The sequence below is a fragment of the Talpa europaea genome, assembly GCF_964194135.1.
Source record: "Talpa europaea genome assembly, chromosome: 11".
Classification (NCBI taxonomy): Eukaryota; Metazoa; Chordata; class Mammalia; order Eulipotyphla; family Talpidae; genus Talpa; species Talpa europaea.
This window is the reverse complement of record NC_140078.1, coordinates 68,304,379-68,326,527: the sequence shown is the minus strand read 5'-3', so window position 1 is coordinate 68,326,527 and position 22,149 is coordinate 68,304,379. Positions and strand designations below refer to the sequence as shown.

Sequence of the window (22,149 nt, the reverse complement as noted above, 5' to 3'; positions counted from 1 at the left end):
TTTCAAATGGATGGTAAGTGTTGGTCTGTGGTTCTCTCCAAGGTTTCAACTGTCTGGGTTGGTCTCACTCCACTGCAGGTCTCACTCCACAGCAGGGCTCTCTGGCACAGAAAATTTGTTCCACCCACAAACTGCCACGGCGAGTCCAGCCATCACAGGCCCCAGTGCATCCCTGAGGTCACGTCGTTTTATCAGTGAGTCTGGACACACCTAACTGAGTTCTAAGAAAGTGGATCAGTTTGGTCTCTGTGAAGAATGCCGTCCCAAGAGTCACTCCCAAACAGAGGGCCCCCACAGCAATGTGGGCCAGCCTGGCCGGCCAGCCCTGCTCACAACACAGGAACACCTGGGGGAAAGAAACCATTGTCACTGTCAGCCCCTGGGGTCAGCACCTCCTTCCCCAGGGCAGCCCAGAGAGGGCATAGCTGCTATCATTCCAGTTTCAAGTCAGATAAAAGGATGGCAGCTACATATGAGGGTCTATTTTGTTCCCACTGGTGGCACAGGTCACATCAATCAGAAGATGATGTCCTAGAGACTTAGGGGGCTGGGGGAGAGGAGGCATGTATTTGCCCAGCTGGCTCAGTCAGCCCAGCAGGGGTGCCTAGAGTGAGGGCCAATGAACAGTTTGCAAAAGCAGGCGGTGCAAAGGCTGCAGAGTGTCTCACCTCTGAAATACTAGTTATCCCACCACTGAGGGCAAATGCCCCCAGGAGGACCGGTGACATGTACAGACCGGCCAGGGGCCTGTGGGGGCTCTTTCGGTAGTAGCGGTGGATGAAGAAAAGGCTCTGCGTGATCCGAATGCCCATGTTAAAGCAGTTGGCCAAGATGAAGCCCACGCTGCCACACCACCGGGTCAGGAGATAGGATAACACCAGGAATGAAGATGACAGGGCTAGCATCGTGAAATTGTACCTGGGGAGAGGGAGACAAGCAAAGCAGAGCCCAAGGAGTGAGCCAACACTCTGACCTGACTCCTGGTCCCTAATCACTGCTCCCCAAGGGAAATCGCCCTGTAATCTTGGTTAGTGGACATACTCAATATAAGTAGCCAAGTCTTCAAGTTGAAAGATAAACAGGGAGTAAAGTGTAAATCACCCCGAGTGTTTTCTAGACTCTCACACACCCATCCTTCTGCTCTCTGTATGCTTAGAGCTCTTTGGATTCTATGACTGAATGGAGAACTGTTCCTTTCATGGCTGTTTTCAAAGTCATGAGAGAGCACTGCCCCAGACTCTTGTTCTCACCTATGAACGGGGTAGCAAACAGTCACCAAGCTTCTCAGTGAAGTAGACCAAGATGGGAAGCAGACAGAGGCTACTCTAAATGATAGGAAGGGCTCCCCAACTCTTTGAGCTACCCTTTACCCTCCTACCCCAACCAGTCTTAGAGGGCCTTCACAGCACTGAAGGCATGACAGAGACCCATGGGCCCCAAAGCCTCAAGGAGCAGTGGCCCTCAAGGGCCACTCTCCCCATTTGCTATACCCACCTCTTATATTCACCTCTATACCTTCCTCTCTGTTCTTTTCCCTATTGGCCTTATCCTTCTCAACCTCATGCTGCAGTGATGTCTTAAGATACTACCTTGGGACTTTTTGGCATTTGGGACAAAGAGATGGATGACCCTGGGTGGAGCCAAAGTCATAACCAGAAGTTCATGTAAGAGTCACTGTGGAGCTTTTAAAAAACATGCACATGCAAGGGAGCCCACTGGCTCTGTAGGGTGGAAGAAAGAGAGGAAGACGGAAATATATATTTCTAACAAGCCCCACAGGGGACTCTAAATCATAACTGGTATTATGAACTCCTGCCTGAGGTTTCAGGACAAAAAAAGTTCTGATCTGGGATCAACAGATGCAAAAGTTATGGGAAACGTGTCTGTGCATTTGGGCCTTTCTCTGAGGAGAGGTGTTAGAGAGATTCTCGGGGGTAGGACTCTGAATCTCCAAGAAGCTCCTTGGTAACCACCAGCTAGAGTACTGGGCAAGGAGGTAGAGGAGTGAGGGCTAGTCTGTCTTGTGCCTGCCTCTGCAAACCTGCACTAACATAACCCTCAGGACATAGATTCCTTCCTCCACAAAGCAGAGGCAAAGAGCAGTTGCCTAGCCCTATGGTGGGAAGGACTAATTGAATTGTGCCTGGGCTAGGCACCCCACAATAGTGGCCTAGGTGTTACCTCTTAAGAGAGGCTTTGTGAATGCAAATCCAGAATGAAAGAATGAAGATTGTGAATTACTTCATTTTGATTAAAGGTGTGTCTTTAAAGTTACCCACCTGTCAACCTCCTCTTTGCTCATGGCAGCAAACGTGAAACACTCTGTCACTCCATTGATGGCAAGCAGAAGGACGTAGAGACAATAGGAACGTAGCAAAACAGGACCTACAAGAAAATAACCCAAGATTCCAGAGCCCAAACAGGAGATACCCATGCATCTTCAGTTCAGCTGGGCATGCAGAGAACACCAGAACTGGGTCAAGACCCGTGCTGGCATCATCAATGGGCAGACACATGCTTGAGCCTATGGTCTTAATTATTTGGAAGGATTCCCAGCATTCCATGGCACTGACTAAAATAATAGCTAAAAACAAAAGGACAGTTATGAATAAACGTACAGACCTCTTGCTTAACAACTAAAAGTTATCTGCACAGCAAGTAATCCTCACTTTTTCAGTCAGCAGGAGGAGGTTTGTCAGTCTGACCACCTAAAGACACCTGTGACTCTACATATTGAGATCCTAAGTTGAACATCTTCTGCAGAAAAGACCTTTTGGGGAAGCCCCAGGTCCAGAAGCCGTAGAGCGATAGAAGACCCACAAATCTGCAAGAAGAATCAGAGCCCGTATGTTTTCTTCTAATTCAAAGTGATGTTGTTCTGTAGCTAACTACATAGCTCTGAAAAAAATCTGCTAAAGGAGATTGAGAGCCTTAAAGATGGGGTGGATCCTCTCTTAAGAGGGCCCTTATCAAGAGGCAGCCAAGCAATTTCTAGTAAAATAAATATTCAACCAACCTATGACCCAGCAATTTCACTCCCGTGTATAAATCCATCATAAATGAATATACACAACACTTGCTCATAAAACACTTGTGCAAAGACATCCATCACAGTTTTATTCCTCATAGCCCAAACAGACCACAAACAGGAGAAAGAGAAACAAAGTGTGGGCCATCCGTACAAAGAACTGCTTCTCAGTAATCAAAGAGAAAAACCTATATTGATCCATAGAAAAACATGACTGAACCTCAAAAAGCTTCCTTCTGAGGAAAAAGCCAAACACAAGTGCCTCCCCTGGTGGCGCAGCGGTTGAGCGCTGGACTGCCAGGCTGCCCCCGGCCGCTGGCGAGGGTCCCACAAAAAAAAAAAAAGAGAGAGAGAAAGAAAAAAAAAAGAGAGAAAAAAAAAAGAGGAAAAAAATAGAGAGAGAGAGAAAAAAAGCCAAACACAAAAGTATACCTAACGTATGGTTTCATTTACATGAATTTTTTTTTTAAAGATTTATTTATTTATTTATTTATACAAGCACTGGGTACAGTCAGAAGCGCGGGAGGGTGAGAGAATTCACCAGAGCCAGAGCGGGGAGCAGGGAGCAGAGCAGGCAGAAGGACCGAAGTACACTGCTGAGGGGAGCAGCAGGCGGCAGGAGAGGTCTGCGCGCCATGCGGGACCCTCCTCCAATGGCCGGGGAGCAGCCGGGGATCGAACCGGCGCCACAGAGGCTGCGGGGAGCTTCGCAACCCAGCGCTCAACCGCTGCGCCACCAGGGAGGCCCTAAAATTCTTTTTAAAAGCAATACTAGTCTATGGTGATAGAAATCAGAACAGTGGTCGCCTCTGAGGTTCAGCTGACTAGAAAGGGTCCTGAGGGACCTCTCTGTGGTAATGGGTAATGGAAATGTTCTATATCTTAATTTGATGCCGCGTACATGGGTGCACATATTTGTCAAAACTCATTAAATTGTACTTTTAGGAGTACAGAATTTTACTTTATGTAAATTAGACCTCAATTCAGAAAAACCTTAACCACTGAAAGAAAAGGGTGGGGGGACTAAGTACCAGAATCTGAACTTAAGTTCATGGTTATTAAAGCTGCTTAATATGAAACATGCCTATGCCAAGGGGACCAAACAGTTTTACTACAGTCAAAAGTACAAGAGGGATATTAACAGGGCAGCAGCCCTGATGCTCAATAAAAAAGTTTTCCGGGGCTCTCCCTTGGGGCCCACATTTTATTGTGTGGTACTGCAGAGACCTCTGTCCCCCACCCCAGCTGAAGGACAATCCCAGTAGAGGACGCAGGGACCAGGATGTGCCCTGGGATGGTCTGAGGCTACGCCCAGTGTGCTTTGCACTTCCCTCCCTCCTCTATAAGGCAGAGAGGAATGGGGCACCTCTCGTAACTGCACCGCTCACTTGGTAACTAAAAGCTAATGATGTGTGTGAGTCTATGTGAAGTGGCTAGTGAGCTGCTTTGAGACATAAAAAACACAAACTCAAAATAAATAAATAAATAAATAAATAAATAAATAAATAAATAAAATAAACAGAAAACACAAACTCCTGCATCAAACAGTGATTTCAGGGGAAGGGTTTTGAGTCAATTTGGGGGAAAGAGTTTGAAATTGGGGAATCCAAGGAAGGAACCTTAAATTATGGACTGACTTGAGGGGTATCACGGGTTGAATTATATCCCTCCAAATAGTATGTTAAAATCTTCATCTCCAGAACCTTAGAAAATGATCTCATTTGGAAATAGGGTCTTTACAGAGAGACTCAAGTTAAATTTCTCATTATGACTGGTGTCCTTATTTTTAAAAAGAGGGGAGGAATTTTGAACATGGAGAAGACTCTTATAGAGGAAAACAATGTGGAGACATACAGGGAGAAGACAGTCAAGAGACTGGGGTAATGCACCTAGAAGCCAAGGACCCCTGGCAGACAACAGAGGCTGAAAGAGACAAGGATGCATCTTCCTCTAGAGCTGTCAGAGGGAGCATGGCCCAGCTGACACCTTGATTTAGACCTCTGGCATCCAGAACTGTGAGATAGTGAATTTCTATGAATTTTAAGCTGTCAAGTTTGTGATACACTGTTATTATAGTCCTAGGAAACTAATGTAAAAGGAAAGAGGAGAAAAGTTGATTTTAAAAAGCAAAGGAAAGGGGTAAGAGAGAAAACTAAGAGATAAAAGTGAGAAATCTCAAGGAAGTTCAGTGACTGTTTTTCTGAAGGATGGAAAAGCTAGGCTTGAGAAAGATCTTGAGAAAATCTCTAGAGCACTTACAAGGCCCCTAAATTGAATTCAGTGTTAATCCAAACAATATAAAGCAAAACCATAATGCTCCACACGAAAGCCTGTGTGTGCTGTGTTCAAGCCCCACATTTGGAAATACCAGCATAGGGGAGGAGGGTGTGTCAGAGGCCAATTCAGGTCACGGGAAAGTTCACTTCACAGTTGGGGACAAAGACCAATATGCAACTGGGCAAAAGCAGACACACATAGACCATCCCAGGAAGCCACAGAAGACCTTAGAGAGAGCTCAAAGTATGGTCAAAATGAGAGGCAGCCATAATGAGGAGACAAATGCTAGAAAACACTGCTGGGGGGCCTCCCCGGTGGCGCAGCGGTAGAGCGCTGGGTTGCGAAGCTGCCCGCGGCCTCTGCGGTGCCGGTTCAATCCCCGGCTGCTCCCCGGCCACCGGAGGAGGGTCCCACATGGCGCGCAGACCTCTCCTGCCGCCCGCTGCTCCCCTCAGCAGTGTACTTCGGTCCTTCTGCCTGTTCTGCTCCCCACTCTGGCTCTGGTGAATTCTCTCACCCTCCCGCGCTTCTGACTGTACCCAGTGCATGTATAAACAAAACAAACAAGCAAACAAAGAAAGAAAAACATGCCTCTATTAAAAAAAAAAAAAAAAAAGAAAACACTGCTGGGGTGGTGTCCCCAATGGAACCCTGGCCCAGGCAAGAGGTCACAATGGTCCCAAAGCCCTGATGGGGTACACTGACCCACATGCTATTTTCAGAAACTGAGAAACCAGATCATTCTCAAGACTCTACTCTCTCTAAAGATGAGATTGAGAGCGCATCTTTTTGAGTCTAAAATTAATGATGAGGGGGCCTCCCCAGTGGCGCAGTGGGTTGAGCGCAGCACTGTGAAGCTGCCCACAGCCTCTGCAGTGCGGGTTCGATCCCGGCCGGCCAGCGAGAATCCCACATGGCTCAGCAGACCTCTCCTGTCGTGCCTGCTGCTCCCCTCCGCAGTATATTTCGGTCCGTCTGCCTGTTCTGCTCCCCACTCTGTCTCTGGTGAATCCTCTCACCCTCCCACACCTCTGACCTATACCCCAGCTCTTGTATAAAAATAAATAAATCTTAAAAAAAAAATAAAATAAAATTAATGATGAGGGTGACCCTAGTGGCGCAGGGGTAAAATCTTGAACTATCAGGCTACTGCCAGCCACTGAGGCCTGAGTTCGATCCCTGGCCAGGGAGCTACCCACATGGTGCAGCAGACCTCTCCTATCTCACCCACTACTCCCCTCAGCAGGTATTTCAGTAGATCTGTCTGTTCTGCTCCCCACTCTGTCTCTGGTGGATCCTCTCACCCCCCTCACCTCCGGCATACACCATTCCATAAATAAAAAAATTGAAAAAAAATTAATGACAATGACATAAACCACTAGATACAGAACTCATTATCTTAGAAATCAACTAACACCAACCCTTGTAGTTGATAACTCTATTATCAGTGCTCAAAGCTGACACCTTTCACTTGGGTAAAAAGATGACACAATTACAAGTTTGTTTGTGGATTGACTATGATGAGTTATTCCACCAGGAGAACCATATAGTGATGGACAGCCTGTCCTCATGGCAGTGTCCTGTGACCCCAGTACATTAAAGGCTGATGTTTGGTGATTACCTTTCTAAAGGGGCAAAGCAGCTGTGAAATATTCGAGTCCCCTGTCTCTGCAAACTAACTTGCTAATGGTTTCCTAATGAAGCCTCCCTGCAGCAGCCTGATGGAAATGTACTTCTCAGAGCACAAGCCCCAGGAAGCTACAAACCACTCCATTGGTTTCACAGCAGGTACTTCTCCCAACATAATCACCTTTGTTCTAGTGTAGAAACTTGGCCCTTCCCTCCCTAATAACAAAAGTTTGGGCCCATTAGAGTGGAGACTAAAACATCAGTGAGCTTTAAAATGGCATTTGACAAAGCCCTCTGCAGTGAGGTGGGGCAGCAGGAAGACTTCAGGGTTCTTGTCAAGTAACTGAGGAATTAAAAACATCTTTGCTAAACCCAAGCTGAAACATTGCAAATGGACTGTGAGCTTATATCCCAGTACAATGGAAACTGAAGTCCCTGGGGCCTACCAAGTGAGTGCTGGGAGATGCTCAGTAGCCTCGACACCAGGCGTTTCGAGTTGGACTCATTCAATACTTTTCTCCTTCGAAAAGCAAGAGTCACTGGATTAAATATCCATTTTATTTGCCAAAACCAATTTTATTTTCTCCAAATGGCTCTGGGTTATCCTTCAGAGGCTTTTATGCACCAGCCCCTGAGATTTATGTGGCATTGACTGTTTTCAGATGTTTTTAGTACCAAGGGGAGACTCATTAGAGCCCACTCTCTGCCTTTCTCCCTCACCCCAGAGGGAACACAGGAAAGTGCTTGGCAAAACACATTCTAGGCCTGAGAGGAAAGCCAAGGCTTTATACCAATTTCTCCGTGTAAGGTTGGAGAACTGATGAACCTGGTGGCAAAGTCCCTGGATGCACCCTAAGCTACATCTAAAGGGAATCATCTCACAGCCAAGCCGCCTCCACTTTTCCCTGTATTCACACAGATATCAACTGTGTGTGCACAGCTCTTGAATTTCCTAAGACTCTCCTATTTCTGTTGGAAATTAGAGCAAATCTGGCAAAACTCTTATGCATACCTGATCCTGAGCTAAGCATGGTTCCGCCATAGATATCCAAAGCCAGCTGAGAATAGGCAAAGCCAAAAACGGTGATAGTCAGGCCAGCTAGCAGGGCCAGCTTAAGCAGGGACTCCAAAACCGCTGCCGCCACAGCAATGTCCTCCTGAGGGGAGGTAGAGAAGGGGGATGGAAGGAAGTTGGATAAATCATGAGCTAAAGAAAATCTTCACATCTTGCCTTCTCCCTTTGCTGTTTCACACATCAGTCTTTCAACTAGTGAGGGCCATCACTGTTTTTCTCTAGCCTATGTTTGTTTCTGTCAATTAGCAAACGAATTAGCACAAGACAATGTGTGTCTCCTTAGGTAGTGTGGGGAAGGACACTCACGTTCACCTCTGATATTTATTTTTAAATGGACAGCGAGTTTTTAGCTCTCTCTATCGTTGTGCTTCTCTTGACAAATACCTCAAAATTCTGATGTTGCTGTCAATATACACTTAGGAAAAGTCCTAAATCAGACTGAGAACCATATTAGCTTATTTTGAAAAATTGTGCCTTAAATTGTATTTTGCAAAATGTCTTCTAAGACATATAAGAAGTTGACCTAGCTTGCTTTCATCTTAAGATAAGTCAGATATTTTCAATGGTTTTGGAAAAAGTGAAGTTTCTACAATGTAATAAATCCTGGATTAAAATCTCTTCTTTTGTATTTACCAACCAGAGTATAGAGCGAGATTTATAGAGCGAAAGTAGCTCTGAGCACTTCACAGTTCTTATGAAGCTTAAACAATTAGTGTGGTGAGTGAAAGAAAAGTGACCACGTCCTTCCCTTCCCATGACTTAGGTTAGCTTTGTTCCAGTCTCAGCATGCTTTGACTCACTTTTGGTTCTGAAAATTATTATTCACTAGATCATTCCTATGCCATTGGGAGGGGGTCTGTGCTGCACTAGGGACAAGCAGAGTTTTGAGAGGACAGGATCAAGAATAAGGTCACAAAGAAGAAGAGAGATGAGAAGGCAGGGCCAACCAAAGGAGAAGGCCATGAAAGAAGTGGGCTCTGGGTCCTGTCATCATTCAGAACGTGATAAAAGAATGAATACTAGAAGAAAATTTTAGCTTTAAATGGAAGGAAATTGGCAGATCCACATTTCTGTCTGTTCACCTTACATTTAGAGAGGGAATTTACTTGAGACAGTGACATGAGAACCAAGATTACCTGCTTCTGAAGTGTAGCCTCCTTTTCTCTCTCCAGCACCTTAGCAAAGAATATATAAAAACTCTCCTCTATTGGTTGGAAAATTAATCTGGCCACAAGGGAGCCAAGATTATTCACTATATCATATACACCTACAAAACATAAAGAATGGATGAACAATCTTACACATTTTCTATTTGAATTTTCACACTATAATTTTTCCCTAATTTTAAAATTAAACTTTTTGAGATAATCATAAATTTGGTTCATTTGGAAAATTAAGAGAGTCCAAGTACCCTTCACTCTGTTTCCCTGAATAGCTTGCAAAACCATCTGCGATATCAACCAGGATACAGACAAGGATACAGTCAAATTCAGACCCTTTCTATCACTAGCACTTTTTAAAACAAAAGTCATTCAAGCCAAGTTGATTTTCTCATGCTCTTCTTTCTACTATTTTGGGATTAAAGTAAAAAATAACTGTATAAAATAATACTGAGGTCTATCTAGTCAAACAAGCATGAAGTACATCTTTGTGATTGTGATGATAAGTTTCCTTTTCTCTTTGCTCAGCACCCCTCACCCTAAAATGAGCAGCAGAGCTACACAGGAAGCAGAGTAAGGCAGGGGATTTCAACAGTCACACATGCCACCAAAGTCACACGTGAATAGAGAGTCAGTACACTCTGTGTATTTACAAAGACCTACATTTTTCAATCTTCTGGACTCTTTATTTTATAGTCTTCATTTTTAAATAATCTTTGGGTTCATTTTTTCATTAAATGTATCAAACTGCAGAGGAAGGTATTACTTTCCTCTACTAACTACTAAATAAAGGTATCTACTAACAGTATTTACCTTTATTTGAAACACTACAAAATTCCATCTTACCTTGATCACCAAAATTTAACACATTCAAAAATGTCATCACATATCTCTCACCTAAAAATGGAAAAGTACAAATAATTAGCATTTCAAATGCATATTATTTTCCTGTTTCCTTTCACTGCCTGTCAACTTTTCTAGTTGGTAAATATGCCCACAGGAGAAAAATTAGGTAATCAGTTATAAAGATCCTTGATCTAATGTTGATTTAAAACAATCTCAAAATAATAATTTGGAATGTGCTGGGGGCTTTGTTGACAGAAAATCTCCAAAAAAGTTAAAAGCAAAATTATTTAATAAAACCAGTCTAATAAGTTAAAAAAAAAAAGTATGGGGAGATCACTAAAATGTTAATAATGAAAATGATTACCCTAAATTTTAAGGGAGGTCAGATAATTAAAGTCTGTGAAATATAAATTCCACAATTATATGCACAGACTCATCAAAGGTTCCTTCCAGACTGGAGAAAATTCTAAGGAGGCTGGTAAGGCTCTGGAGACCAAGCTCATGATTCAAATCTAAGACAGTCAAATGCCTTCAAGGCAATGACACCAATCCAGAGCCCCACCCCCGATTCCATGAATTTTCTTATCCGTGAGTGGAAAGCATTGACCACTATGGTGAGGGAGCACTGAAGATTGCCTACTGCCCTACAGGGGAAATTCTCACCTCCCTTTGCCCAAAAAGGAATGCATTATTAATACACTAGAAGCAGTGATGCTCTCTCAAGTCTCTCTTTAGTCCTTACCTCTGTGCAATTCCACAGCCACTGCATCTGGGCAGGGACCCCTGCAGGAGCTAGCTCACAAAACTACATTTGCTCCCACCAGTATCTCTGCACTGTTTCTGTCCATCCTTGCGGCTAATTGTTGCTGCTTTTGCAAGTACAATCTTAAGTCAATCCCTGTTTTCTCACCTTTGAATGGCTCTTTATTGTTTAAAAAAAGCTCAGTTCCTTAGTTCTGCATATGTGTCTTTTATAAACTAACTGCAAGCTCTCATTTTGGTCTTCCTTCACCAACCTCACCCCCATCTTCCTTTACCACACTGTCACCCTTCAATACCAGGTTTTATTGCCTGGTAAAGGGTCAGACTGAGCCTGGTCATACTCCCAGTCTCAGCTCTTGTCAATCTTACCATCTAGAATGTTTTTTTTAATCGGGAAGTCCCTCTCTTCTGGCACAACAGGCCTCACCTTCCTACATTCTATAAGCTCCCAAGGGCAAGAACCAGGTCTCTGTGTCCCTGCTTTCCTAGCAGAGTTCCAGGAAATGAGATGGCACTCAAGAGACTCTGGTGAGTGCAGTTTTTCTAAGTACATCCTGCATCAGAGTTAACCACACAAATGTGTCTTTGGTCAGAGAAAGAGCTCCTTGAGACCATGACCTGTGACTCATCTGTGTATTCTCAGCTTCTACCACAGTGTTCAGGAATGTGGGAGCAGAAGGTAAAAGCATATACATTTTTGCTACTATAATGAATGATTTCAACTCGTTTAGAGCTACAATATTTTTAAAGATTCATTTATGCATACAAGAACTGGGGTATAGGCCAGAGGTGCAGGGGGGTTAGAGGACTGACCAGAGACAGAGTGAGGAACAGAACAGGTAGATTGACTGAAATACACTGCTGAGAGGAACAGCAGATGAGTCAGGAGAGGCCTGCTGCACCATGTGGGTAGCTCCCTGGCTGGGGATCAAACTTGTGCTGCAGTGGCTTTGGATAGCTTCATAGGTTGCATCTTAATCCCTTGCACCACCAGGGAAACCCTAGAGCTGTAATTTTTAGGTAAAAAGAATCTAAGGGTCTCTCTGGTGGTACAAGAGGTTAAGTCTCACAAATGGGGACAGAGAGGCCTGGGGGAGTTAAAATAAACATGTGGGGGAAGAAAATAACATGATAACAATGATGGTTGTATTGGAATGCTGGAATTAGAGGGAACTTTTTTCTGTTTTCCAAAATTTTTATAATGGGATTCTATTATTTTTAAAATTAAAAGATAATTTTGAAAAGATTTTAAAATGTGTTCAGTAGTAGATAAATAGATGTATAGACATATGAAAATTACATATAGAGAAAAGCTATTACCTTCAGCAGCTTACAGAAGCCTCAAATCTCATTCTTTGAACTAAAGCTGGGTGTGAAAAAACTAACATAGTCATATGTGCTATGAATGGACTTTCAGCTCTCTCCTGGCCCTCTGCATCAAGAGCTCTGTCACTATTCAAGGAAAGGACCTAAGACATTTAAGGCTCAGATGGCAAGCTCAGATGGCAAACTATAATCCTATATCCCTGAAACCTATATAAGTCAATGTTACTTCAATAGATTTTTTTTTTAAAAGTTGAATTTTATTGGTGTTTAACAAAATAAAAGGATGGAAACCTGGCTCTTAGAAAAAGCAAAAAAAAAAAAAAAAAAAAAGAACACTGAAATATATCTATGTATAAAATGAAAACAGAAAGGAACAAAAAAAAGAAGTTAATGTAGAAAAATTTAGCACATGATAACAAGATTATGGATAGCTTCTCCCTTTTCTAAATTCTCTGTAATCAACACAATACTTTTATAATACATTTCATTAAATGATATATATATAATTTGGGGTTTCTTGGGTTAAAGTTGGACTCAGAGGAAGCTGTTCCTCATTACTGTAAGAGCCTGCAGAAGTTATATAACCTCACTGACCTGCAGTTTCCTCTGAGACAATATTTTTCTTACAAGGCTTTGGAGAGATTTAAATTAGACTACTTAAATAAAGCAGCAAGCTAAATAAATGTTAGCTTCCCTGTCCTTATATAAAAAGCTCTCATTGCTGAGGCTCCTCTGCTGAGAGCCTTGAGACAACAGGTAGCCTGGATCTAGGTAACAGGCCATTGTGACTCCACATGCTTGCCTTATGCTACAGTTTTCTCACGGCTGAGTGACCTTTTACTTACCTTCTGTCAGAATCTGTTTCAAGAAAGACTGTTTGAAAAAACTCCAAGTTAATTTAGCCTCTTTCCAATTTACAAAAGCCTAGAAAAGAAAACAAAACAAAAACTCCCAGTTACTGCAAGTCTAAGAATACAGTAATGCTACATAAGAGGCAAATCCATTTTGGTTCCTAAATATCAACTTGGATAGCACTGAGTAATTTTTCATTTAATGTTAAGCATAGAAAGCATCTGACGAGTACTGGCAAAGAACATACATTCCTAAACATGAATACAAAGGCTCTAGGTGGAAGAGCATCTCTATAAGGGGCCTGCCCAAGCTCCATTCACCAGGATTCCCGAAGAACTGCGCTGTCCAGGGAAAGCAGGACAGGAAGCTGACCACATCTAACAAAGACAGCTAGCAGTCAGTTTTTTCCTTAAAAAATGTCTGATATCAGCTCTTTGCAGATTTTTGTGATCAGTCCTTTATCATTAGTGTTGTGTGCAAAAATGTTCTCCCAGTTGGTGGGGTTTCTCTTTGTTTTTGTTATTGTCTCTTTTGCTGTGCAGAAGCTCTTTAATTTGATGTAGTCCCAGCTGTTGATCTTTGCCTTCACTATCACTGCTTTGGGTGATGTGTCTGTAAAGATGTCTTTGATATGCAAATCACGTAGTGTTTCGCCTATATTTCCTTCTATGTATTTTATGGTTTCAGGTCTTATGTCTAGTTCTTTAATTCATTTTGAGTTGATTTTTGTGTATGGTGTGAGGTAGTGGTCAAGCTTCATTCTTTTGCATGTAGCGACCCAGTTTTCCCAGCACCTTTTACTGAACAAACTTTCTTTGCTCTAATGCATAGTCTTTGCTCCTTTGTCAAATATTAGCTGACCATAAATCTGTGGGTTTATTTCTGGATTTTCTATTCGATTCCATTGGTCTGTATGTCTGTGAGACTCAACAACAACAAAGAAAATAATCCAGTCAAAAAATGGGCAGAAGAGCTAAAAAGAAACTTCTCTGAAGAAGAAATGCAAATGGCCAACAGGCATATGAAAAAATGTTCAACATCACTTGTAATCAGGGAAATGCAAATCAAAACTACCATGAGATTCCATCTTACACCAGTGAGAATGGCACATATTTAAAAAAACTAGCAACAACAAATGTTGGCGAGGGTGTGGAGAAAAAGGAACTCTTCTGCACTGTTGGTGGGAGTGCAAACTGGTCCAACCAATACGGAGAGCTGTGTGGAGATTTCTGGACCTACTAAACATAGAGATTCCATATGATCCAGCAATTGCACTCCTAGGTATTTACCCAAAGGACACAGAAACATCAATTCCAAAGAGCACCTGCACCCCTATGTTTATAGCAGCACTGTTTACAATAGCTAAGCTTTGGAAACAGCCCAAATGCCCAAAAATAGATGACTGGATCAAGAAGATGTGGTACATATATACCATGGAATATTACTCAGCATTCAAAAAAGATAAACACATGCAATTTGCAGCAACATGGATGGCGCTGGAAGGGATCATGCTCAGCGAAATAAGCCAGAAAGAAAAAGAAAAATACCGGATGGTCTCACTCATAGCAGGAATCTAGAAAACTTAAATAAGGGACCAGGAAAATGAATAACTATAAGAAAGTAAAAATCAAAATCAACAAAAAACTATGAACCAGAGACACTCTTTGGGGGGTGGGGGGCGGGAGGGGAGGGATTGGGGTCAGAATGGGGGGGTTGCAATTGTATGGGGAATATAAAAATAAAATTTATTATTAAAAAAAAATGTCTGATATATGCCAGACTACACAACAAAACCTGCTTCATGGACTCCCATTTTAATGCCATATTTGGCCATTGTGTAAATGCTGTATGTACACACTTTGCTTGTATATTAAAAAAAAAAAAAAAGAGGGCCTCCCTGTGGCGCAAGGAGTTAAGTACCGCATTATGAAGCAATATGCAGCCTCTGTAGCATGAGTTCGATCCCCGGCTGGCCAGGGAGAAACCCACATGGCGCAGCAGACCTCTCCTGTCTCACCCGCTGCTCCCCTCAGCAGTGTATTTCAGTCAATCTGCCTGTTCTGTTCCCTACTCTGTCTTTGGTGGACCTACTCAACCCCTATCCTGCATCTCCAGTCTGTGCCCCAGCTCTTCTATGCATAAATAAATAAATCTTTTAAAAAAATAGAAAAAAGACAACTCATCCATGCCAGATTAGTGAAATTCAGAATTATTATGACAGAAGAAAGAGAAAAAAATCTTCTGATATAGTTCTTCCAAAACTCCTAAGGGGGCACCAAACTACCTATTTCCTAAGGGCGAGGAGGGTGCAGGGAAGTCAGCGCTGAGGCAGAGGTCAATCTGTAAGAGTGCTTGGAAGACAGTGAGCTGACCACAAAATGGAGGAGCACAGCAGCTAGCTGGAAGTGACTTCTTTTCTACCTCCTCCCAGATCTTTCCCAGAGACCTGCTCTGTCAAGAATATTCAGAATGGGGCCTCCCTGGTGGCGCAGAGGTTGAGCACTGGGTTGCAAAGCTGCCCGCAGCCTCCGCAATGCTGGTTTGATTCCCAGCTGCTCCCCGGCCACCGGAAGAGGGTCCCACATGGCACGCAGACCTCTCCTGCCGCCCGCTGCTCCACTCAGCACTGTACTTTGTCAGTCTGTCTGTTCTGTTCCCCGCTTTGGCTCTGGTGAATTCTCTCACCCTCCGGCGCTTTTGACTGTACCCAGTGCTTGTATAAATAAATAAATAAATCTTTAAAAATAAATAAATAAAGGCTTTTAAAAAAAATATTCAGAATGTTCAGTCTAGGAGTTAGGTTCACTTTGAAAAGTTCTGATTAACTAAAAAATGATGATCTTTGAAAGGTGGAATTTCAGTGGCACTTTGAGAGGAAAGGGGTAAAGCAAGAAGGCCACGTCCACTTCACCTCTGCAAAAGGTCAGCTTTAGCTGTGGAAGTTGGCCGAAGGGCAGGTCCCAGTTACACATGCCCAAAGCCTATCTGTATAGAACAATGCCATCCAGGAGAAAAAGAATGCAGGCCACATATATTTCTATCAGTGAAGAGTAAAAACAGGTAAAATTAATTTTAGTACATTTTATTTAACCAAAATATTATAAGTTCACCATGTAATCAACGTAAAAAAATATTAGAGGCATTTTACATTATTTCTCCAATTTAAGTCTTTGAAACCCAGTGTGTATTTAGCACTTACAGCTCATATTTCAAATGCTTTATAGCCACATGTGGTTGCTGGCTACTATTTAACACAGGGCAAATCTAGAGTACCCCTTGAAAGCAAGGGCACTCATGCCTTGATCTAAGAATCTATCTTCTAGACATAGGAAGGACAGGCTTGGATTTTCCCAAACTACACTGCCTTCAGGACACCACTGGATCCTAAACAGACGTCCCAGGGTAGCTCTAGGCCAGGACTAAATCTTCCCCTAACAGAGTGCCAGACAACCTACTACCGCTAGGGGGCACTGTGACCACAGCATCGGGGAGCAGTGGGCTCAGAAGCACTATTTCACTCTAAGCCCCACAACCTTGCCAGGCCTGATTTTGTGGGTGGAGAGATCCAGAAGGGCTCTTTTCAAACAAAACAGTCACAGTTGCTACATGAGGTTCTTGTGAAGCTTACTTGTGTGTAGGCAGTAAATGGGTTTGAGAAGATGCCTGAGCTCTTTAAAAAAATTTTTTTTAAGGAGAATGAAATCGTGATAGTAAATCTGATCTAAAACTTTAGGATTCCTTTCTCCTAATGACCTTCATTCAAATGGACCTGTGGTTCAGAAGGAATGGCCACACTGCTTAATATCTTTATTTTTTTTTAATTAATTTTTTGAAAACCTTTTTTTATAGGTTTTTTTTTTTTTTAATAGAGGCATGTTTTATTTATTTATTTGTTTGTTTGTTTTGTTTATGCATGCACTGGGTATAGTCAGAAGTGCTGGAGGGTGAGAGAATTCACCAGAGCCAGAGCGGGGAGCAGAGCAGGCAGAAGGACCGAAGTACACTGCTGAGGGGAGCAGCGGGCGGCAGGAGAGGTCTGCGCGCCATGTGGGACCCTCCTCCGGTGGCCGGGGAGCAGCTGGGGATCGAACCGGCACCGCAGAGGCCGCGGGCAGCTTCGCAACCCAGCGCTCAACCGCTGCGCCACCGGGGAGGCCCTGCTTAATATCTTTAAAATGCTCATTAAGGGGCCTCCCCGGTGGCGCAGCGGTTGAGTGCTGGGTTGCGAAGCTGCCCTCAGCTTCTGCAGCGCTGGTTCGATCCTTTGCCGCTGGGCGAGGGTCCCACATGGCGTGCGGACCTCTCCTGCCACCCCCTGCTCCCCTCAGCAGTGTATTTCGTCAGACTGCCTGTTCTGTTCCCTGCTCTGGCTCTGGTGAATTCTCTCACCCTCCCGCGCTTCTGACTACCCAGTGCTTATATAAATAAAATAAATAAATCTTAAAAAAAAAAATGCTCATTAAGGAAATGGAGGCAGGAAGTCAGAACAGAGATTGGGTTTTCTCTCAGAGGTATCTGTCAAGTGGCAGCAAAGAAGAAGCTGTTTCTTTGGGCTTTTACCATTCTGTTCAGAATGTATTTGTCACTTGGGCAGTCAGGAGAGGCCTATGTCACAAGAGCTGGGTTGGCACCTCTGAGCTGTGACTTTCTCTGGCATCCCCTGACCAACAAACCATTCCACTGCCTCACTGTATGGATGGGGAAACTGAGGCTTGGGTGGCAAAAGGTGATGAGGTGATGGACAGTATCTCCAGGCAAGGTCTGGAATCATAACTGGGAAGCTCATTGTACTTTACCCACTCTTCCACTTCCCAAACTCTTCGGTATCTGGATGCCCCAACCAGCTGCATTCTTCACATTCTTAGCACATGGAATAGCCACCAGGGAATACCTGTCCCTGGTCTCCCTCACCTTTATATCCCACATGGCAAATCTTCCCCTCCCTCTTCCTCCAGGGCTATCAACCTGCCCAGTTTTATCCATGCTCACATTTCCACCTTCCACTGACCTCAACACTTCTCAGCTTTACTTAATTATTAGTAAACCTCTCATCTGAAATCACTCAGAAGTAGCAAGCATATAAAAAACGTTAAAAGGCAGTCATTATGTGAGGTATCACTAATTTAAGTATCTTAAAAGATAAGTATCTTTAAAGAAGATGAGATTCTAGAAGACTAGGAAAGAAATTTCACAATTTGCTCAAACTGATTTTGAATGGAATGGTCTGAGCAGTTTCGTATGAGGCAGTCCCCACAGGCAGAAATCTGCTCGAAGAATCGCTAGGCATGTTGCTGGTGGTAGAGTCATGTACTATATTCACAATCATCTCTCTCTCTTTCTCTCTCTCTCTCTTCTTTTTTTTTTAATTTTTTAAAAAAATATTTATTTATTTATTTATTTATTTATTTATTTATTTATTTATTTATACAAGCACTGGGTACAGTCAGAAGCGCAGGAGGGTGACAGAATTCACCAGAGCCGGAGTGGGGAACAGAACAGGCAGACTTGAAGAGAGGTACACTGCTGAGGGGAGCAGCGGGCGGCAGGAGAGGTCTGCGTGCCATGTGGGACCCTCGCCCGGAGGCCGGGGATCGAACCAGTGCTGCAGAGGCCGCGAGCAGCTTCGCAACCCAGCGCTCAACCGCTGTGCCACCGGGGAGGCCCACTCTCTCTCTTCTTTTTACTTAACAAGTAAATATATATATATTTCCTAGCAAATTGTCCTGTCTGGAAAATCTTGATCCTTAAGTAAATAAATAACTACCTTGAACATAAGTCAGTTTCATTTGGAAAGCAACAGCGCATAGAGGCTAAACACTTAGATTAAGGTTAGTCCACAGATAGCAGTGGATCCAAACCAGCTATGTGACCTCTGGTTAGTCACTTAACTCCTCAGAGCCTCAGTTTTCTCTTCTGCAAAATGGAGACAACGGTATTTATCTCATTGGGTTACTATGAGAATTCAAAACAAAAACCATGTAAAGTGCTTTAGTGGCATCATAGGGCAAGCTCCCAGTTAATGGCAGTTGTTATAAAGGGTTCCTTGTCAAAGTTCGAATACTTTCACAAGTCTTGAGAGGGGCCTCACAGGTCATTAGAGCAACAATCTCACTCTAAAAATGAGAGTCATGAGGTTTGGAGAGAGTTCTACAAGTTTCATGTCTGTATCTGCTGCCTCCCAAATCCACAGAAGACCCCTGAAGCCCAGCAATCACCTTCCTATCCATAGTATGAGCATGGGTACTTTGGGGCTCTCACTCCAATACCATCAGAATCTGCTTTGCTAGGAGGGTCCAGTGGAGCTATTCCTGTTCTCAGAGGAGCAGGGTGATGGAGAGGATGGTCTCTGCTGTCACTTGTGGACACACTTGTGCTAGGCAACAGCATTAAACACCTTACAGGGCCCATCTAATCTGCCTCTCACTTCCAGCTTAGGAGGAAGGTATTCTTAGTATCTTCATTTGACCCATAAGGAAACATTCTGTGTCCATCACAGGTTAAATACACACTTGAGGGCCTCCCCGGTGGCACAGCGGTTGAGCGCTGGGTTGCAGAGCTGCCCGCGGCCTCTGCAGCACCGGTTCGATCCCCGGCTGCTCCCCGGCCACCGGAAGAGGGTCCCGCATGGCGCGCAGACCTCTCCTGCCGCCCGCTGCTCCCTTCGGCAGTGTGCCTCGGTCCTTCTGCCTGCTCTGCTCCCTGCTCTGGCTCTGGTGGATTCTCTCGCCCTCCTGCGCTTCTGACTGTACCCAGTGCTTGTAAAAATAAATAATAAATAAATAAATAAATATGCTGAAATATTAAAAAAAATTGTTTAAAAAATTAAATAAATAAATACACACTTGACAGACTTACCCTTTCTCTTCTTTTGTGCAGTACATTTTTAAAAAATATTTATTTATTTATACAAGAACTGGGGTACAGGTTAGAGGCATGGGAGGGTGAGAGAATTCACCAGAGAGAGCGGGGAGCAGAATAGGCAGACGGACCAAAGACATTGCTGAGGGGAGCAGTGGGTAAGGCAGGAGAGGTGTGCCACGCCATGTGGGTTTCTCCCTGGCTAGCCAAGGATCAAACTCATGCTGCAGAGGCTGCGGACAGCTTCACAGTGCAGCTCTCAACCCGCTGCGCCACTGGGAAGGCCCTACTCTCTTATTGCCTGTATTAATGACCCTTGAGCTCCTTTCCAAAATAGTGCTCGGGCATGGAGGCTGGCCCAGTATGAAAAGCTGACCATCCTTGGTACAGGTGGTCACTGAAAGTACTCAGGAGACCTTTCTATATTCTCAGACCCAATCTGTGGGCAGGTGGCAGAAACTGCAGTTAAGGGAAGCAATCCTGAATTCTCCTCTAAGCTGGCAGATGCAGCACAATGGTATCCAAAAATTGTCATGCTGATGTAAGCTAAAGGTAAGATCTAGTTGATCAGAGAACTCTTATCTAACAAATGAGGACATATCTGGCTTTGTTATGTAATAGTTGGTTTTTCTTGAAAAGTTATATAACAGGATTCTGTAATTCTGAGAATGAGGTCCCAAATATTTTACATTTTTCCCCCCAAGTAATCACAAAAGATAAATAAGGAGAAGTCCAACTGAGGCCTTACCTCAAGTAACTGCACCACATCCTGCCAGCAAGCAAGTCTGAGCAAAAGGAAAGCAGGTCAGCACCCAAGGGAGCAGTTCCTAAAGTATCCGACAGGCGCCGGGGCATATGATCATGAGTACGACTCCAGAGCCCATGACATGGCCCTGACCCCACAAGAGCCAGGAAATAAAAGTCACTGACATTGACGAGTTGAGTAGAAAAAGATTATGCCTCACTGTACATATCAGCATCTGGAGTCTTCAGAGGTCTTGATGGGAAAGTGGATCACCTGAAAGTCTGGCCTGACACTAGATCAAGGAACCATGGGAGGTCATCCCTGCTCTGTCAGCACTCTGGACTGCCTGTACTAGAGGTCAACCTGGGGAAACTAAGAGACACAGCAGAATTGAGAGAGGAGCACAGTGGTTGGAGCCTGTACTCTACTGGGACTTAAGCCACAACAGGCTCCTGTTCTCACTCTGACCCTCACCAAGGGCAGGTATTTAGTCCCTAAACCTGTTTCTCAACCCTAAAGCAGGAATCATGAGAACATCAGCCTCAGAGTTGTCATAATAAGCAGTAAGTAAAGCATTTGGGCCTAGCACAATGGTTCTCAACTGGGGCAATTTTGCCCCTCCTCCTTCCACAAGACCATGTGGCAGTGTCTAGAGATATTTTTGGTTGTCACAACTAGGAGTGGCGCCCAATGGATAAAGATAGGGAATTCAACTAAACATCCGGTAATATATAGGGCAGCCCCCACAATAGTTATCCAGTCCCAGGTGTCAATAGTGCCAAGATTTAGAAACACACAGGAAGTACTCTGTAAATAGGAACTATCAAATTATCTTTACTATTACGACAATGAAGTTATAGCTCTTTACCCTCAAAGATAACCAGCGTCTGTGATTAAAGTGATGACAGAAAATTCATTACTTACTCTACCTCTTGTAACACTGGGTAACAGATCCATCATTCTGGAGACAGGAAGAGTCTGCTGCTTGGCTGACTGTGAAGAACCCAGTAACTTTGTGAAATAAATAACATAGCAAAGCACAAGAACTGCAGTATAGAAAAGCTGCAAAAAAAAAAAAAAAAAAGTTTTGAAATATACTTTTTTTTAAATGAAGTACAGTTTTACATCTTAAATTTTTTGACATTATAGGATTTCTCCCCTCATGTGTAGTCACTAGCTCTCCCACCACCAAAGCACCTATAGTCCTCTACCATAGTCCCCTGTGCTCTCCTCATCCCTCTCATTCTTTCCTCTGCCCTCCTGGATGCCTCAGATCTATGGTCAGTTTTCAAGGGTTAGTTTTAAAGTTTGTCATTGTCTGACCCTTTATTTGGTTTCTCTATATTCCACATATAAGTGAAACCATCCGGTATTTTTCTTTCTCCTTCTGGTTTATTTTGCTTAGCATAATCCCTTCCAGGTCCATTCATGTTACCACAAATAACATGTTTATCTTTTTTTGAACACTGAGTAGCATTCCATTGTATATATGTACCATATCTTCTTTGTTGTTAATTTTTTTTTTAGATAGATAGAAAGGGGGAGAGAAAGAAAGAATGTATGTGCGCGCGTGAGTGCAAGCAAGGGAGCG

At 43.5% G+C, this 22,149-nt stretch overlaps 1 protein-coding gene across 3 annotated transcripts in view; it reads right to left on the bottom strand.

The window, feature by feature from the left end:
• Window positions 1-178: 178 nt before the first annotated feature.
• Window positions 179-22,149, bottom strand: part of RFT1 (RFT1 glycolipid translocator homolog) — a gene marked incomplete at its 3' end in the record, with an annotated part of 34,546 nt that continues 12,575 nt past the window's right edge. For 2 of the 3 annotated variants that reach the window (XM_084246737.1, XM_084246739.1), the window contains 8 exons: window positions 21,483-21,620; window positions 12,949-13,027; window positions 10,016-10,066; window positions 9,146-9,276; window positions 7,947-8,091; window positions 2,280-2,385; window positions 669-918; window positions 179-346 (listed from right to left, as the gene is read on the bottom strand). In XM_084246737.1, the coding sequence (XP_084102863.1) occupies window positions 179-346; window positions 669-918; window positions 2,280-2,385; window positions 7,947-8,091; window positions 9,146-9,276; window positions 10,016-10,066; window positions 12,949-13,027; window positions 21,483-21,620 (1,068 nt within the window). The remainder of the gene's footprint in view (window positions 347-668; window positions 919-2,279; window positions 2,386-7,946; window positions 8,092-9,145; window positions 9,277-10,015; window positions 10,067-12,948; window positions 13,028-21,482; window positions 21,621-22,149) is intronic. The other variant, XM_084246738.1, reaches the window with a different exon arrangement.